Source organism: Pleurodeles waltl, chromosome 7 (assembly GCF_031143425.1).
Source record: "Pleurodeles waltl isolate 20211129_DDA chromosome 7, aPleWal1.hap1.20221129, whole genome shotgun sequence".
In the NCBI taxonomy this organism is placed as follows: Eukaryota; Metazoa; Chordata; class Amphibia; order Caudata; family Salamandridae; genus Pleurodeles; species Pleurodeles waltl.
In genome coordinates this window covers 1,061,843,755-1,061,857,013 of record NC_090446.1, presented here as the reverse complement: position 1 = coordinate 1,061,857,013, position 13,259 = coordinate 1,061,843,755, and the positions used below count along the sequence as shown (strand labels likewise).

Genomic DNA, 13,259 nt, shown 5'->3' with positions numbered 1-13,259 from the left:
CCCCAAGAGGTGAGTACCTGAGTGACCCAGGAGAGCAGATGTAAGTATCTGGTGTAAGGAAATGCCTCCTTGGCATTGTTACCCCCTGACTTTTTGCCTTTGCTGATGCCAAGTTATGATTTGAAAGTGTGCTGAGGCTGCTAACCAGGCCTCAGCACCAGTGTTCTTTCCCTAAAACTGTACCTTTGTCTCCACAATTGGCACACCCTGGGATCCAGGTAAGTCCCTTGTAACTGGTACCCCTGGTACCAAGGGACCTGATGCCAGGGAAGGACTCTTGGCATCAGCCAGGGTGAAAAGTCAGGGGGTAACCAGGCCAAGGAGGCATTTCCTTACAGTGGAGATGACAAACACCCCTCTCCTGACCCCACTTTTGGCAGCAGCACAGGCGGGAAAATTAGTTAAATTAGGAGGAGTGCTCCGTCTATGCCAGTCCCACCCCTAAGGTGGACACTACTTTTTAAATTTCCCCAACTGGAAGGAATTAGGTCACTAGGGCTAGGGTTCTGCTCCCTTCTCAGCGGAAGTGGTTATAATAAAGGTGCAGTCGCCCTAAAGGTGGTCATCCCATTGGCTACTGCCTGGCACTATCTGTAATGCCCCTAAATTGAGTATTTAGGTGGCACCCCTGAACCTTAGCACTCCAATTTGGACGGTGTAAGAAGGCACAGACAGAGAAGAGGTGCACCCGCAAAAGAGGAAAAGAAGCAGCAGCTGGCCTGGAACCAGCTACTCCAATCTGTCTGCTGACCTCGAAGGATCCTGTGAAAAAAAGCCAACTCATCCAGCCTTCATTAAAGACTTGAGTTTCCCGTGGGCACCGGACGTGCCCTGCAACAATAAACTCCAAAGAAAAGACTCTGCAGCTGCTGGACCCCAGAAACCCAACACCAAAAGTGAACACTACATCAGACGTCTACGACCAGACGTAAAGCCAACTGACGGTGCCAATGCAGGTCTCTGGCTGCCCACAGACCCAGTTTGGTGTGGTCTCACCTATCTTGGAGTCTCCCGAAAACACCTGCAGCCTCTGCACGCACGCCCCCTGTCCCACAGGCTTTTGGAGAGAAAATCCAACAGCTACAGCAACCACTGCACCCGTGACCCACTGACCCCAGCTGAGGTGAATCACCAGTGCCAACAATGTCCCCCAGCTCCTAAGAGCTCAAGTCCAGCCTTGCTGGAGTTTCCCATGACGCCATCAGCCTCAAGACACAGGACCCCTGACGGCAAGTGCTCCCGGACGAGAAATCCTGGCACCCAGAGACACCCCTGCATCCGTCGACCCTAGGCACAGGAGAAGAGGGTCAAAGGTGCACTTACGTCCTCGAGCACCCCAAATCTACTACCTACCTGTTTGGTGTCCCTGACTGGCTTTCCAGCCAGAGCCTGCAGCTTGTCGGTCACAGGGTCAAACTCCCAAAGGAAACTATTGGGCACCCAGAGCCCTACTGCATCTCTGCACCCGGCTGACCCAGTGACGCCCGGTGTGATTTATTGGTGTGGTTCTGATCAGTGCCCAGTACTTACTTTAACTCCTTGAGATTGACTTTGTAAGCCGCTGTTAACCTTTTGTTTGCTGAACATTGTTTTTCCTAAGTAGGATAACATTGAGAGAACTCTGAAAATTGCACTGTGTCCATTTTTGAAACTACAACGTATTTATGCATAAAGTTCTTGGGTTTGAAACATATATGAAAAGAATTGTCATTTTTATAAATTGGTCTTGGATTTATTCTTTGAGTGTGTGTCTCATTTATTGCTTCGCTGAGTACAACAAATGCTTAGCACTACCCTCAGATAAGCCTAACTGCTTGCTAACATTACCACAAACAGAGCAGTAGTCCTATCTACTTTGGCCTTTGCAACACCAGTTGGGGATCCATTGGACTCTCTGCACAGTGTACTTCATTTTAGTGCACTATATAAAAGAGCCAGCTTCCTACAGGGTCCCTGTGCTGCTCAACATTATGAAAGGGGGCTGTCCGAGCTACTACCTACTCAGAGGATGTAGTATCATTTGGTGGGGAGGGTTGTGCGAGGTACAAATGTAGGTCTCTACTTATCATGGGATTGGGGTCATAAGTGTCCCATGGATCTGGGTCCTGCTGTGTCCCACCCAAGTCTTCACCGATAGATAGAGAGGAACCCTGAGGTGCCAGATCTCCTGCAGTAGGAGTGGCAGGTGAATGAGGAGGGGAGGGGGACAGAGGAGAAGCCGGGAGTGGAAGTGGTGGAGAAGGTGGATCAGGAGGAGGAGGGGGAAGAGGAGAAGGCTTGAGAGACAAGGTGGTAGTCTTGTCCTTAGTGACCTTCTTTGGTGGTGGGGAAGTGTCCAAAGCCTCTTGGAAGGACAGTTTCCTCTTGAATGTCACAGGGGGAAGCAATAATGTCCCATGTACCCTCCTGGATATGGAGGTGGTGCTATCGAGCATCTACAGTCCACAACATAGGCTCAACTGGTGATGGCGTAGCTGACGACTGGCTAGAGTCTTTGTGCTCCAAAGGAGTTGGCTCCCTTTTTTTTCAGCACCAAAGGTTTCGGTCGGTGTCCTTTTGTCTGCAGCAAAGCAGAGGTTGAAGCTGGTCAGCTCAGAGCTGAAGTACTCTGTGCTGAAGTCTGGATCAAGATGGCTTGGACCTAGGAGCTGGAGTTCGAGGCGGTGTTGTGGTCTTGGTTATCTTTGGAGCAGAGCTGGAGGGCTGGGCAGCAGAAGCAGTTTTTCAGATTTGGCCAGGGTCTGGTGGCAGTGGCGGTCCAGGAAGCTCTGTAAGAGGCTTTTTAGCAGTTTTAGGGTGGCCAGGAGAGATCCCGGTACTCATGGGTTGCACTGATGCCACCTCATTGCTTTCGATATCCAACTGGATGTCGGAGTCCTGAATGGAGAAGGCCTCCTCTTGTTTCTGGTCCTCCTGGGTGTGCTCCTCCCCAAAGATGTCTGGAGTGTTGTCTGGAGTATTGTGAGCCTTTGCCAACCTGCAAGCTCTTTGGTCCTAAACAGTCGTGTTTGACCGGAAGGATTTGCAGGCACAGCAGGTAGCTTTCTGGTGATCGGGGGAGAGGTACAAGTTACACACCAGATGTTGGTCGGTGGGGGGGAATTTCGAGTGGTACCGACGACAGAAACGAAACAGCAGCCGTTCCATCAGCTCAGCATATTCTTCGGTGCCGCTTGGTAAGGTGGGCACGAAACAGGCGAGGTTGCCCCGGAGGGTGGGCAGTTGGTGCCCGGACCAACGAGTGGAGACGAACGGGAAGATAAAAATACGCGATTGAGAAAACATAACCATTGTAGGAAGTTGGCTCTGTATGTGCTATTTCAAAGTAAGGAATAGCATGCACAGAGTCCAAGGGTTCCCCTTAGAGGTAAAATAGTGGTAAAAAGAGATAATACTAATGCTCTATTTTGTGGTAGTGTGGTCGAGCAGTAGGCTTATCCAAGGAGTAGTGTTAAGCATTTGTTGTACATACACACAGGCAATAAATGAGGAACACACACTCAGAGACAAATCCAGCCAATAGGTTTTGTTATAGAAAAATATCTTTTCTTAGTTTATTTTAAGAACCACAGGTTCAAATTTTACATGTAATAGCTCTTTTGAAAGGTATTGCAGGTAAGTACTCTAGGAACTTTGAATCATTACTTTAGCATGTATACTTTTTGCATAAAACATAATAAGCTGTTTTAAAAGTGGACACAGTGCAATTTTCACAGTTCCTGGGGGAGGTAAGTTATTGTGTTTTCACAGGTAAGTAAGTCACTTACAGTTTTCAGTTTTTGGTCCAAGGTAGCCCACCGTTGGGGGTTTAGAGCAACCCCAAAGTTATCACACCAGCAGCTCAGGGCCGGTCAGGTGCAAAGGTCAAAGAGGTGCCCAAAACACATAGGCTTCAATGGAGAGAAGGGGGTGCCCCGGTTCCAGTCTGCCAGCAGGTAAGTACCCGCGTCTTCGGAGGGCAGACCAGGGGGGTTTTGTAGGGCACCGGGGGGGGGGGGACACAAAGTAGGACAGAAAGTACACCCTCAGCAGCGCGGGGGCGGCCGGGTGCAGTGTGCAAACACGCGTCGGGTTTCCTTCAGGTTTCAATGGGAGACCAAGGGGTCTCTTCAGCGATGCAGGCAGGCAAGGGGGGGGCTCCTCGGGGTAGCCACCACCTGGGCAAGGGAGAGGGCCTCCTGGGGGTCACTCCTGCGCAGAAGTTCCGTTTCTTTAGGGGCTGGGGGCTGCGGGTGCAGGGTCTTTTCCAGCCGTCGGGAAATGGAGTTCAGACAGTCGCGGTCAGGGGGAGCCTGGGGATTCCCTCTGCAGGCGTCGCTGTGGGGGCTCAGGGGGGACAACTTTGGTTACTCACAGTCGTAGAGTCGCCGGAGGGTCCTCCCTGAGTTGGTTGTTCTCCACCAGTCGAGTCGGGGTCGCCGGGTGCAGTGTTGCAAGTCTCACGCTTCTTGCTGGGAATTGCAGGGTCTTTAAATCTAAATCAAAGTTGCAGTTCTTTTGGAGCAGTGCCGCTGTCCTCGGGAGTTTCTTGTCTTTTTCGAAGCAGGGCAGTCCTCAGAGGATTCAGAGGTCGCTGGTCCCTTGGAAAGCGTCGCTGGAGCAGGTTCTTTGGAAGGCAGGAGACAGGCCGGTAAGTCTGGGGCCAAGGCAGTTGGTGTCTTCTGTTCTTCCTCTGCAGGGGTTTGTCAGCTCGGCAGTCCTTCTTCTTGTAGTTGCAGGAATCTAATTTATAGGTTCAGGGAGAGCCCTTAAATACTAAATTTAAAGGGCGTGTTTAGGTCTGGGGGGTTAGTAGCCAATGGCTACGAGCCCTGAGGGTGGGTACACCCTCTTTGTGCCTCCTCCCAAGGGGAGGGGGTCACATCCCTAATCCTATTGGGGGAATCCTCCATCTGCAAGATGGAGGGTTTCTAAAAGTTAGAGTCACCTCAGCTCAGGACACCTTAGGGGCTGTCCTGACTGGCCAGTGACTCCTTGTTATTCTCATTATTTTCTCCGGCCTTGCCGCCAAAAGTGGGGGCCGGGGCCGGAGGGGGCGGGCAACTCCACTAGCTGGAGTGTCCTGCGGTGCTGTGACAAAGGGGTGAGCCTTTGAGGCTCACCGCCAGGTGTTACAGCTCCTGCCTGGGGGAGGTGTTAGCATCTCCACCCAGTGCAGGCTTTGTTACTGGCCTCAGAGTGACAAAGGCACTCTCCCCATGGGGCCAGTAACATGTCTCTAGTGTGGCAGGCTGCTGGAACCAGTCAGCCTACACAGATAGTCGGTTAAGTTTCAGGGGGCACCTCTAAGGTGCCCTCTGTGGTGTATTTTACAATAAAATGTACACTGGCATCAGTGTGTGTAAAGAAATGGCTCCCTGTTGCAGTTACCCCCCACTTTTTGCCTGATACTGATGCTGACTTGACTGAGAAGTGTGCTGGGACCCTGCTAACCAGGCCCCAGCACCAGTGTTCCTTCACCTAAAATGTACCATTGTATCCACAATTGGCACACCCTGGCATTCAGATAAGTCCCTTGTAACTGGTACTTCTAGTACCAAGGGCCCTGATGCCAAGGAAGGTCTCTAAGGGCTGCAGCATGTCTTATGCCACCCTGGAGACCTCTCACTCAGCACAGACACACTGCTTGCCAGCTTGTGTGTGCTAGTGAGGACAAAACGAGTAAGTCGACATGGCACTCCCCTCAGGGTGCCATGCCAGCCTCTCACTGCCTATGCAGTATAGGTAAGACACCCCTCTAGCAGGCCTTACAGCCCTAAGGCAGGGTGCACTATACCATAGGTGAGGGTACCAGTGCATGAGCATGGTACCCCTACAGTGTCTAAACAAAACCTTAGACATTGTAAGTGCAGGGTAGCCATAAGAGTATATGGTCTGGGAGTCTGTCAAACACGAACTCCACAGCACCATAATGGCTACACTGAAAACTGGGAAGTTTGGTATCAAACTTCTCAGCACAATAAATGCACACTGATGCCAGTGTACATTTTATTGTAAAATACACCACAGAGGGCACCTTAGAGGTGCCCCCTGAAACTTAACCAACTATCTGTGTAGGCTGACTGGTTCCAGCAGCCTGCCACACTAGAGACATGTTGCTGGCCCCATGGGGAGAGTGCCTTTGTCACTCTGAGGCCAGTAACAAAGCCTGCACTGGGTGGAGATGCTAACACCTCCCCCAGGCAGGAGCTGTGACACCTGGCGGTGAGCCTCAAAGGCTCACCCCTTTGTCACAGCCCAGCAGGGCACTCCAGCTTAGTGGAGTTGCCCGCCCCCTCCGGCCACGGCCCCCACTTTTGGCGGCAAGGCTGGAGGGAACAAAGAAAGCAACAAGGAGGAGTCACTGGCCAGTCAGGACAGCCCCTAAGGTGTCCTGAGCTGAAGTGACTCTAACTTTTAGAAATCCTCCATCTTGCAGATGGAGGATTCCCCCAATAGGGTTAGGATTGTGACCCCCTCCCCTTGGGAGGAGGCACAAAGAGGGTGTACCCACCCTCAGGGCTAGTAGCCATTGGCTACTAACCCCCCAGACCTAAACACGCCCTTAAATTTAGTATTTAAGGGCTACCCTGAACCCTAGAAAATCAGATTCCTGCAACTACAAGAAGAAGGACTGCCTAGCTGAAAAACCCCTGCAGAGGAAGACCAGAAGACGACAACTGCCTTGGCCCCAGAAACTCACCGGCCTGTCTCCTGCCTTCCAAAGATCCTGCTCCAGCGACGCCTTCCAAAGGGACCAGCGACCTCGACATCCTCTGAGGACTGCCCCTGCTTCGAAAAGACAAGAAACTCCCGAGGACAGCGGACCTGCTCCAAGAAAGGCTGCAACTTTGTTTCCAGCAGCCTTGAAAGAACCCTGCAAGCTCCCCGCAAGAAGCGTGAGACTTGCAACACTGCACCCGGCGACCCCGACTCGGCTGGTGGAGATCCAACACCCCAGGAGGGACCCCAGGACTACTCTGATACTGTGAGTACCAAAACCTGTCCCCCCTGAGCCCCCACAGCGCCGCCTGCAGAGGGAATCCCGAGGCTTCCCCTGACCGCGACTCTTTGAATCCAAAGTCCCGACGCCTGGGAGAGACCCTGCACCCGCAGCCCCCAGGACCTGAAGGACCGGACTTTCACTGGAGAAGTGACCCCCAGGAGTCCCTCTCCCTTGCCCAAGTGGAGGTTTCCCCGAGGAATCCCCCCCTTGCCTGCCTGCAGCGCTGAAGAGATCCCGAGATCTCCCATTGACTTCCATTACAAACCCGACGCTTGTTTCTACACTGCACCCGGCCGCCCCCGCGCTGCTGAGGGTGAAATTTCTGTGTGGGCTTGTGTCCCCCCCGGTGCCCTACAAAACCCCCCTGGTCTGCCCTCCGAAGACGCGGGTACTTACCTGCAAGCAGACCGGAACCGGGGCACCCCCTTCTCTCCATTCTAGCCTATGTGTTTTGGGCACCACTTTGAACTCTGCACCTGACCGGCCCTGAGCTGCTGGTGTGGTGACTTTGGGGTTGCTCTGAACCCCCAACGGTGGGCTACCTTGGACCAAGAACTGAACCCTGTAAGTGTCTTACTTACCTGGTAAAACTAACCAAAACTTACCTCCCCTAGGAACTGTGAAAATTGCACTAAGTGTCCACTTTTAAAACAGCTATTTGTCAATAACTTGTAAAGTATACATGCAATTTTTATGCTTTAAAGTTCCTAAAGTACTTACCTGCAATACCTTTCAAATGAGATATTACATGTAGAATTTGAACCTGTGGTTCTTAAAATAAACTAAGAAAAGATATTTTTCTATAACAAAACCTATTGGCTGGATTTGTCTCTGAGTGTGTGTACCTCATTTATTGTCTATGTGTGTGTACAACAAATGCTTAACACTACTCCTTGGATAAGCCTACTGCTCGACCACACTACCACAAAATAGAGCATTAGTATTATCTATTTTTACCACTATTTTACCTCTAAGGGGAACCCTTGGACTCTGTGCATGCTATTCCTTACTTTGAAATAGCACATACAGAGCCAACTTCCTACAGTGTGCATTTATTGTGCTGAGAAGTTTGATACCAAACTTCCCAGTTTTCAGTATAGCCATTATGGTGCTGTGGAGTTCGTGTAAAACAGCCTCCCAGACCATATACTCTTATGGCTACCCTGCACTTACAATGTCTAAGGTTTTGCTTAGACACTGTAGGGGCACAGTGCTCATGCACTGGTACCCTCACCTATGGTATAGTGCACCCTGCCTTAGGGCTGTAAGGCCTGCTAGAGGGGTGTCTTACCTATACTGCATAGGCAGTGAGAGGCTTGCATGGCACCCTGAGGGGAGTGCCATGTCGACTTACTCATTTTGTTCTCACTAGCACACACAAGCTGGTAAGCAGTGGGTCTGTGCTGAGTGAGGGGTCTCTTAGGGTGGCATAATACATGCTGCAGCCCTTAGAGACATTCCCTGGCATCAGGGCCCTTGGTACCAGAGGTACCAGTTACAAGGGACTTATCTGGATGCCAGGTGTGCCAATTGTGGAATCAAAAGTACAGGTTAGGGAAAGAACACTGGTGCTGGGGCCTGGTTAGCAGGCCTCAGCACACTTTCAATTCAAAACATAGCATCAGCAAAGGCAAAAAGTCAGGGGGTAACCATGCCAAGGAGGCATTTCCTTACAACCATTGATAAAGGGAACATAGAAGGAAAGTTTCGAACCAGAGCAAGTCGAAAGACATAGCGAAGACATACCTCTGACCCAACGGCAGAGAGAAAACAATCTAATAATGGAGTTGATGCCAATTTGCAATATCACGGAGAAGGAGAAGTCACTTGATCTCAAGACTGAGAAAAATGCTTTATCAAAGAAGAACAACTTGCAACACTCCGGACCCAACACTAGATGGCAGGAGTATGCAGAGCATGTGCATGTTCAGCCACACATGCCATTGAACATAAACTTAAAAGCTTCACTTTAAAAAAATGCTAAAATTGATGGTCAGTTGTAAGGAAATGCCTCCTTGGCATGGTTACCCCCTGACTTTTTGGCCTTGCTGATACAAAGTTATGATTTGAAAGTGTGCTGAGGCCTGCTAACCAGGCCCCAGCACCAGTGTTCTTTCCCTAACCTGTACCTTTGTCTGTACCTTTGGCATCCAGGTAAGTCCCTTGTAACTGCTACCTCTGGTACCAAGGGCCCTGATGCCAGGGAAGTCTCTAAGGGCTGCAGCATCTCTTATGCCACCCTGGGGACCCCTCACTCAGCACAGACACACTGCTTGCCAGCCTGTGTGTGCTGGTGGGGAGAAAATGACTAAGTCGACATGGCACTCCCCTCAGAGTGCCATGCCAACCTCACACTGCCTGTGGCATAGATAAGTCACCCCTCTAGCAGGCTTTACAGCCCTAAGGCAGGGTGCACTATACCACAGGTGAGGGCATAGGTGCATGAGCACTATGTCCCTACAGTGTCTAAGCAAAACCTTAGCCATTGTAAGTGCAGGGTAGCCATAAGAGTATATGATCTGGGAGTCTGTCATACACGAACTCCACAGCACCATAATGGCTACACTGAAAACTGGGAATTTTGTTATCAAACTTCTCAGCACAATAAATGCACACTGATGCCAGTGTACATTTTATTGTGAAATACACCCAGAGGGCATATTAGAGATGCCCCCTGAAAACATACCCGACTTCCGGTGTGGGCTGACTAGTTTTGCCAGCCTGCCACACACCAGACATGTTGCTGGCCATATGGGGAGAGTGCCTTTGTCACTCTGTGGCTAGTAACAAAGCCTGTACTGGGCGGAGGTGCTTCTTACCACCCCCTGCAGGAACTGTAACACCTGGCGGTAAGCCTCAAAGGCTCACCCCCTTTGTTACAGCGCCACACGGCATCCCAGCTAGTGGAGATGCCTGCCCCCTCCAGCCACGGCCCCACTTTTGGCGGCAAGGCCGGAGGAGATAATGAGAAAAACAAGGAGTCGTCACTGGCCAGTCCAAACAACCCCTAAGGTGTCCTGAGCTGAGATGACTCTGACTTTTAGAAATCCTCCATCTTGCAGATGGAAGATTCCCCCAATAGGATTAGGGATGTGCCCCCCTCCCCACAGGGAGGAGGCACAAAGAGGGTGTAGCCACCCTCAGGGCTAGTAGCCATTGGCTACTAACCCCCCAGACCTAAACACACCCCTAAACTGAGTATTTAAGGGCCCCCAGAACCTAGGAAGAGGGATTACTGCAACCTGAAGACGAAGAAGGACTGCTGACCTGAAGCCCTGCAGAGAAGACGGAGACACCAACTGCTTTGGCCCCAGCCCTACCGGCCTGTCTCCCCACTTCGAGAAAAACTGAAACAGCGACGCGTCCCCCAGGGTCCAGCGACCTCTGAAGCCTCAGAGGACTACCCTGCATCTAAAAGGACCAAGAACTCCCGAGGACAGCGGCCCTGTTCCAAAGAAACTGCAACTTTGCAACAAAGAAGCAACTTTTAAAAACCACACGTTTCCCGCCGGAAGTGTGAGACTTTCCACTCTGCACCCGACGCCCCCGGCTCGACCTGTGGAAAACTAACTCTACAGGGAGGACTCCCCGCCGACTGCGAGCCCGTGAGTAGCTAGAGTTGACCCCCCTGAGACCCCACAGCAACGCCTGCAGAGGGAATCCAGAGGCTCCCCTTGACCGCGACTGCCTGCTTCAAAGAACCCGACGCCTAGGAAACACACTGCACCCGCAGCCCCAAGGACCTGAAGGATCCGACCTCCAGTGCAGGAGCGACCCCCAGGTGGCCCTCTCCCTAACCCAGGTGGTGGCTACCGCAAGGAGCCCCCCCCTTGCCTGCCTGCACCACTGAAGAGACCCCTGGGTCTCCCATTGAAACCTATTGCAAACCCGACACCTGTTTGCACTCTGCACCCGGCCGCCCTTGTGCCGCTGAGGGTGTACTTTCTGTGCTAACTTGTGTCCCCCCCCGGTGCCCTACAAAACCCCCCTGGTCTGCCCTCCGAAGTCACGGGTACTTACCTGCTGGCAGACTGGAACCGGGGCACCCCTATTTCCATTGAAGCCTATGTGTTTTGGGCACCACATTGACCTCTGCACCTGACTGGCCCTGAGCTGCTGGTGTGGTAACTTTGGGGTTGCCCTGAACCCCCAACGGTGGGCTACCTTGGACCCAACTTTGAACCCTGTAAGTGTTTTACTTACCTGTGAAACTAACAAATACTTACCTCCCCCAGGAACTGTTGAATTTTGAACTGTGGCCAATTTTAAAATCGCTTATTGCCATTTTTGCCAAAACTGTACATGCTATTGTGATGATTCAAAGTTCCTAAGATACCTGAGTGAAATACCTTTCATTTAAAGTATTGTTTGTAAATTCTGAACCTGTGGTTCTTAAAATAAACTAAGAAAATATATTTTTCTATATAAAAACCTATTGGCCTGGAATTGTCTTTGAGTGTGTGTTCCTCATATATTGCCTGTGTGTGTACAACAAATGCTTAACACTACCCTCTGATAAGACTACTGATCGACCACACTGCCACAAAATAGAGCATTAGAATTATCTGTTTTTGCCACTATCTTACCTCTAAGGGGAACCCTTGGAATCTGTGCACACTATTTCTTACTTTGAAATAGCATATACAGAGCCAACTTCCTACATCAGTGCTGCATTGAAATGTAAGAGGGACAAGGAAGTATATCACTCTGTGGTGGTAATTTAAGTGCAGTCCTTTATCTTGTGTCTCATGAGCAACAAACAGTAGCAAAGTAGAAATGGCTACCTCATTTGTAAGTTTTATTTTTGGTGCGCAGAGCAAGCCCTCTTCCTGCTCTTTGTTATTTTACAATGATGGTGAATCTTGATAGGGTGTGTCCTACAAACCTAGTTTTTCATAAAATGATTGATTTGAAACGAAATGGTTTTTGGATGTCTTGGCATTTAAGTTTAATATTTGAGTTGCCTATGCTTGATGCAGCCAGTAAAAAAAGTGCTTTGTTTGAACTTTACGGCAACATGAATCACATTCAAACTGGTTGGTGTTAAAAAATAAACCTAAAGGTAGAACCAGTGCCTGGTGTATTGTGGATTTCTTGGTGATACTAAAGTCATGCTGTACATACCTACAGTCACCTCCAAAATAAATACAGTGCAAAAAAAGTTGAAATATCCTGGCCTAAATACTAAACTGCTAAATTTACTCAGCATATGAAACTATAACATGTTCAGGTTTCAAAGGTGCATTGTTGTAGGATATATAATGGTTTCACCAGTGGGTCGGGGGCTTTACCTCAGTCTACAGTGAAAATATTTATAAGATATATCACTTGGGAATGGCACGCTGCAGGAAAAAGAAGCCCCATTCTTACACATTTTTCTAAATCATTTGTGAGTCTTCGTAGAGGGAAGAGTACAGATTCTTTAATGCAGTAATGCAGATACTTGATGGTAAAGGCTACATTAGAAAACAAAAGAAGACAAATATCTACACTGATGTTAAGGCTACGTAAAAATTATTTGACAGAGAAAATCCCAAAGTAATTCTTTATAGGAGTAAAAAAATAGTTTTGAGATGCATCTTTAGGCGTATTGGTAATTTAAAGTTCCAACCCTCTGTCAGATGAGGGAAAAGATTACCTAGGAGGCTTTAAAAATAAATGATTAAAAACGAAGAAAGAAGAACATTTATGAATGGCTAAATTCACAGTAGAGGTGATTTTATAAGCAGTTTTTAGATTAAATGTATGAAAAATAGCCTGCATGCTATGGCAAATATTCACTGAGGAATGCAAGATTGCTTTCAAGGTACAAAAGGGATCTACTGACATTGGGTGGCATTTTTCAAGGCAAAAGAAACAAGTTAATTAACGTTTCCCTCGTCACTCATCGAACAGGTGATGGTTCATAAATAAATTAGCTGGGCATAAAATCATAACTGATCTATGTAGGCTTATTATGTGGAAATTAATCTAATTTGTAGCATGTGACACCCAAAGCAACTGCTATGCTGATTATCACTGCCATCATTTATTTTCTACGCTATATCAACGTTTTTCCGTCACAATTTGAAAATATTTAATCATCCACTAACCTTCGTTTTCACTAGAGTAAAAGCCTCCTCAAAATGCAGAGCAATTTCCTTACTCTTAAGTTTCATCAACAGCTGCAGTCTCGTTTGCCACATTTGCACTGACTGACTAAAACATTTAGTTGCAGCTTCGGCAATTTTTACCGCCATATCAGATTGATTTAGGTCCAGTAACAGGTGAAGCT

General features: G+C 49.3%; 1 protein-coding gene across 1 annotated transcript in view; it reads right to left on the bottom strand.

The window, feature by feature from the left end:
* UTP6 (UTP6 small subunit processome component) overlaps positions 1-13,259 on the bottom strand; it is a 369,699-nt gene that overhangs the window by 84,388 nt on the left and 272,052 nt on the right. The window contains exon 14 of the mRNA XM_069199997.1: positions 13,078-13,257. Coding sequence (XP_069056098.1) covers positions 13,078-13,257 — 180 coding nt within the window. The remainder of the gene's footprint in view (positions 1-13,077; positions 13,258-13,259) is intronic.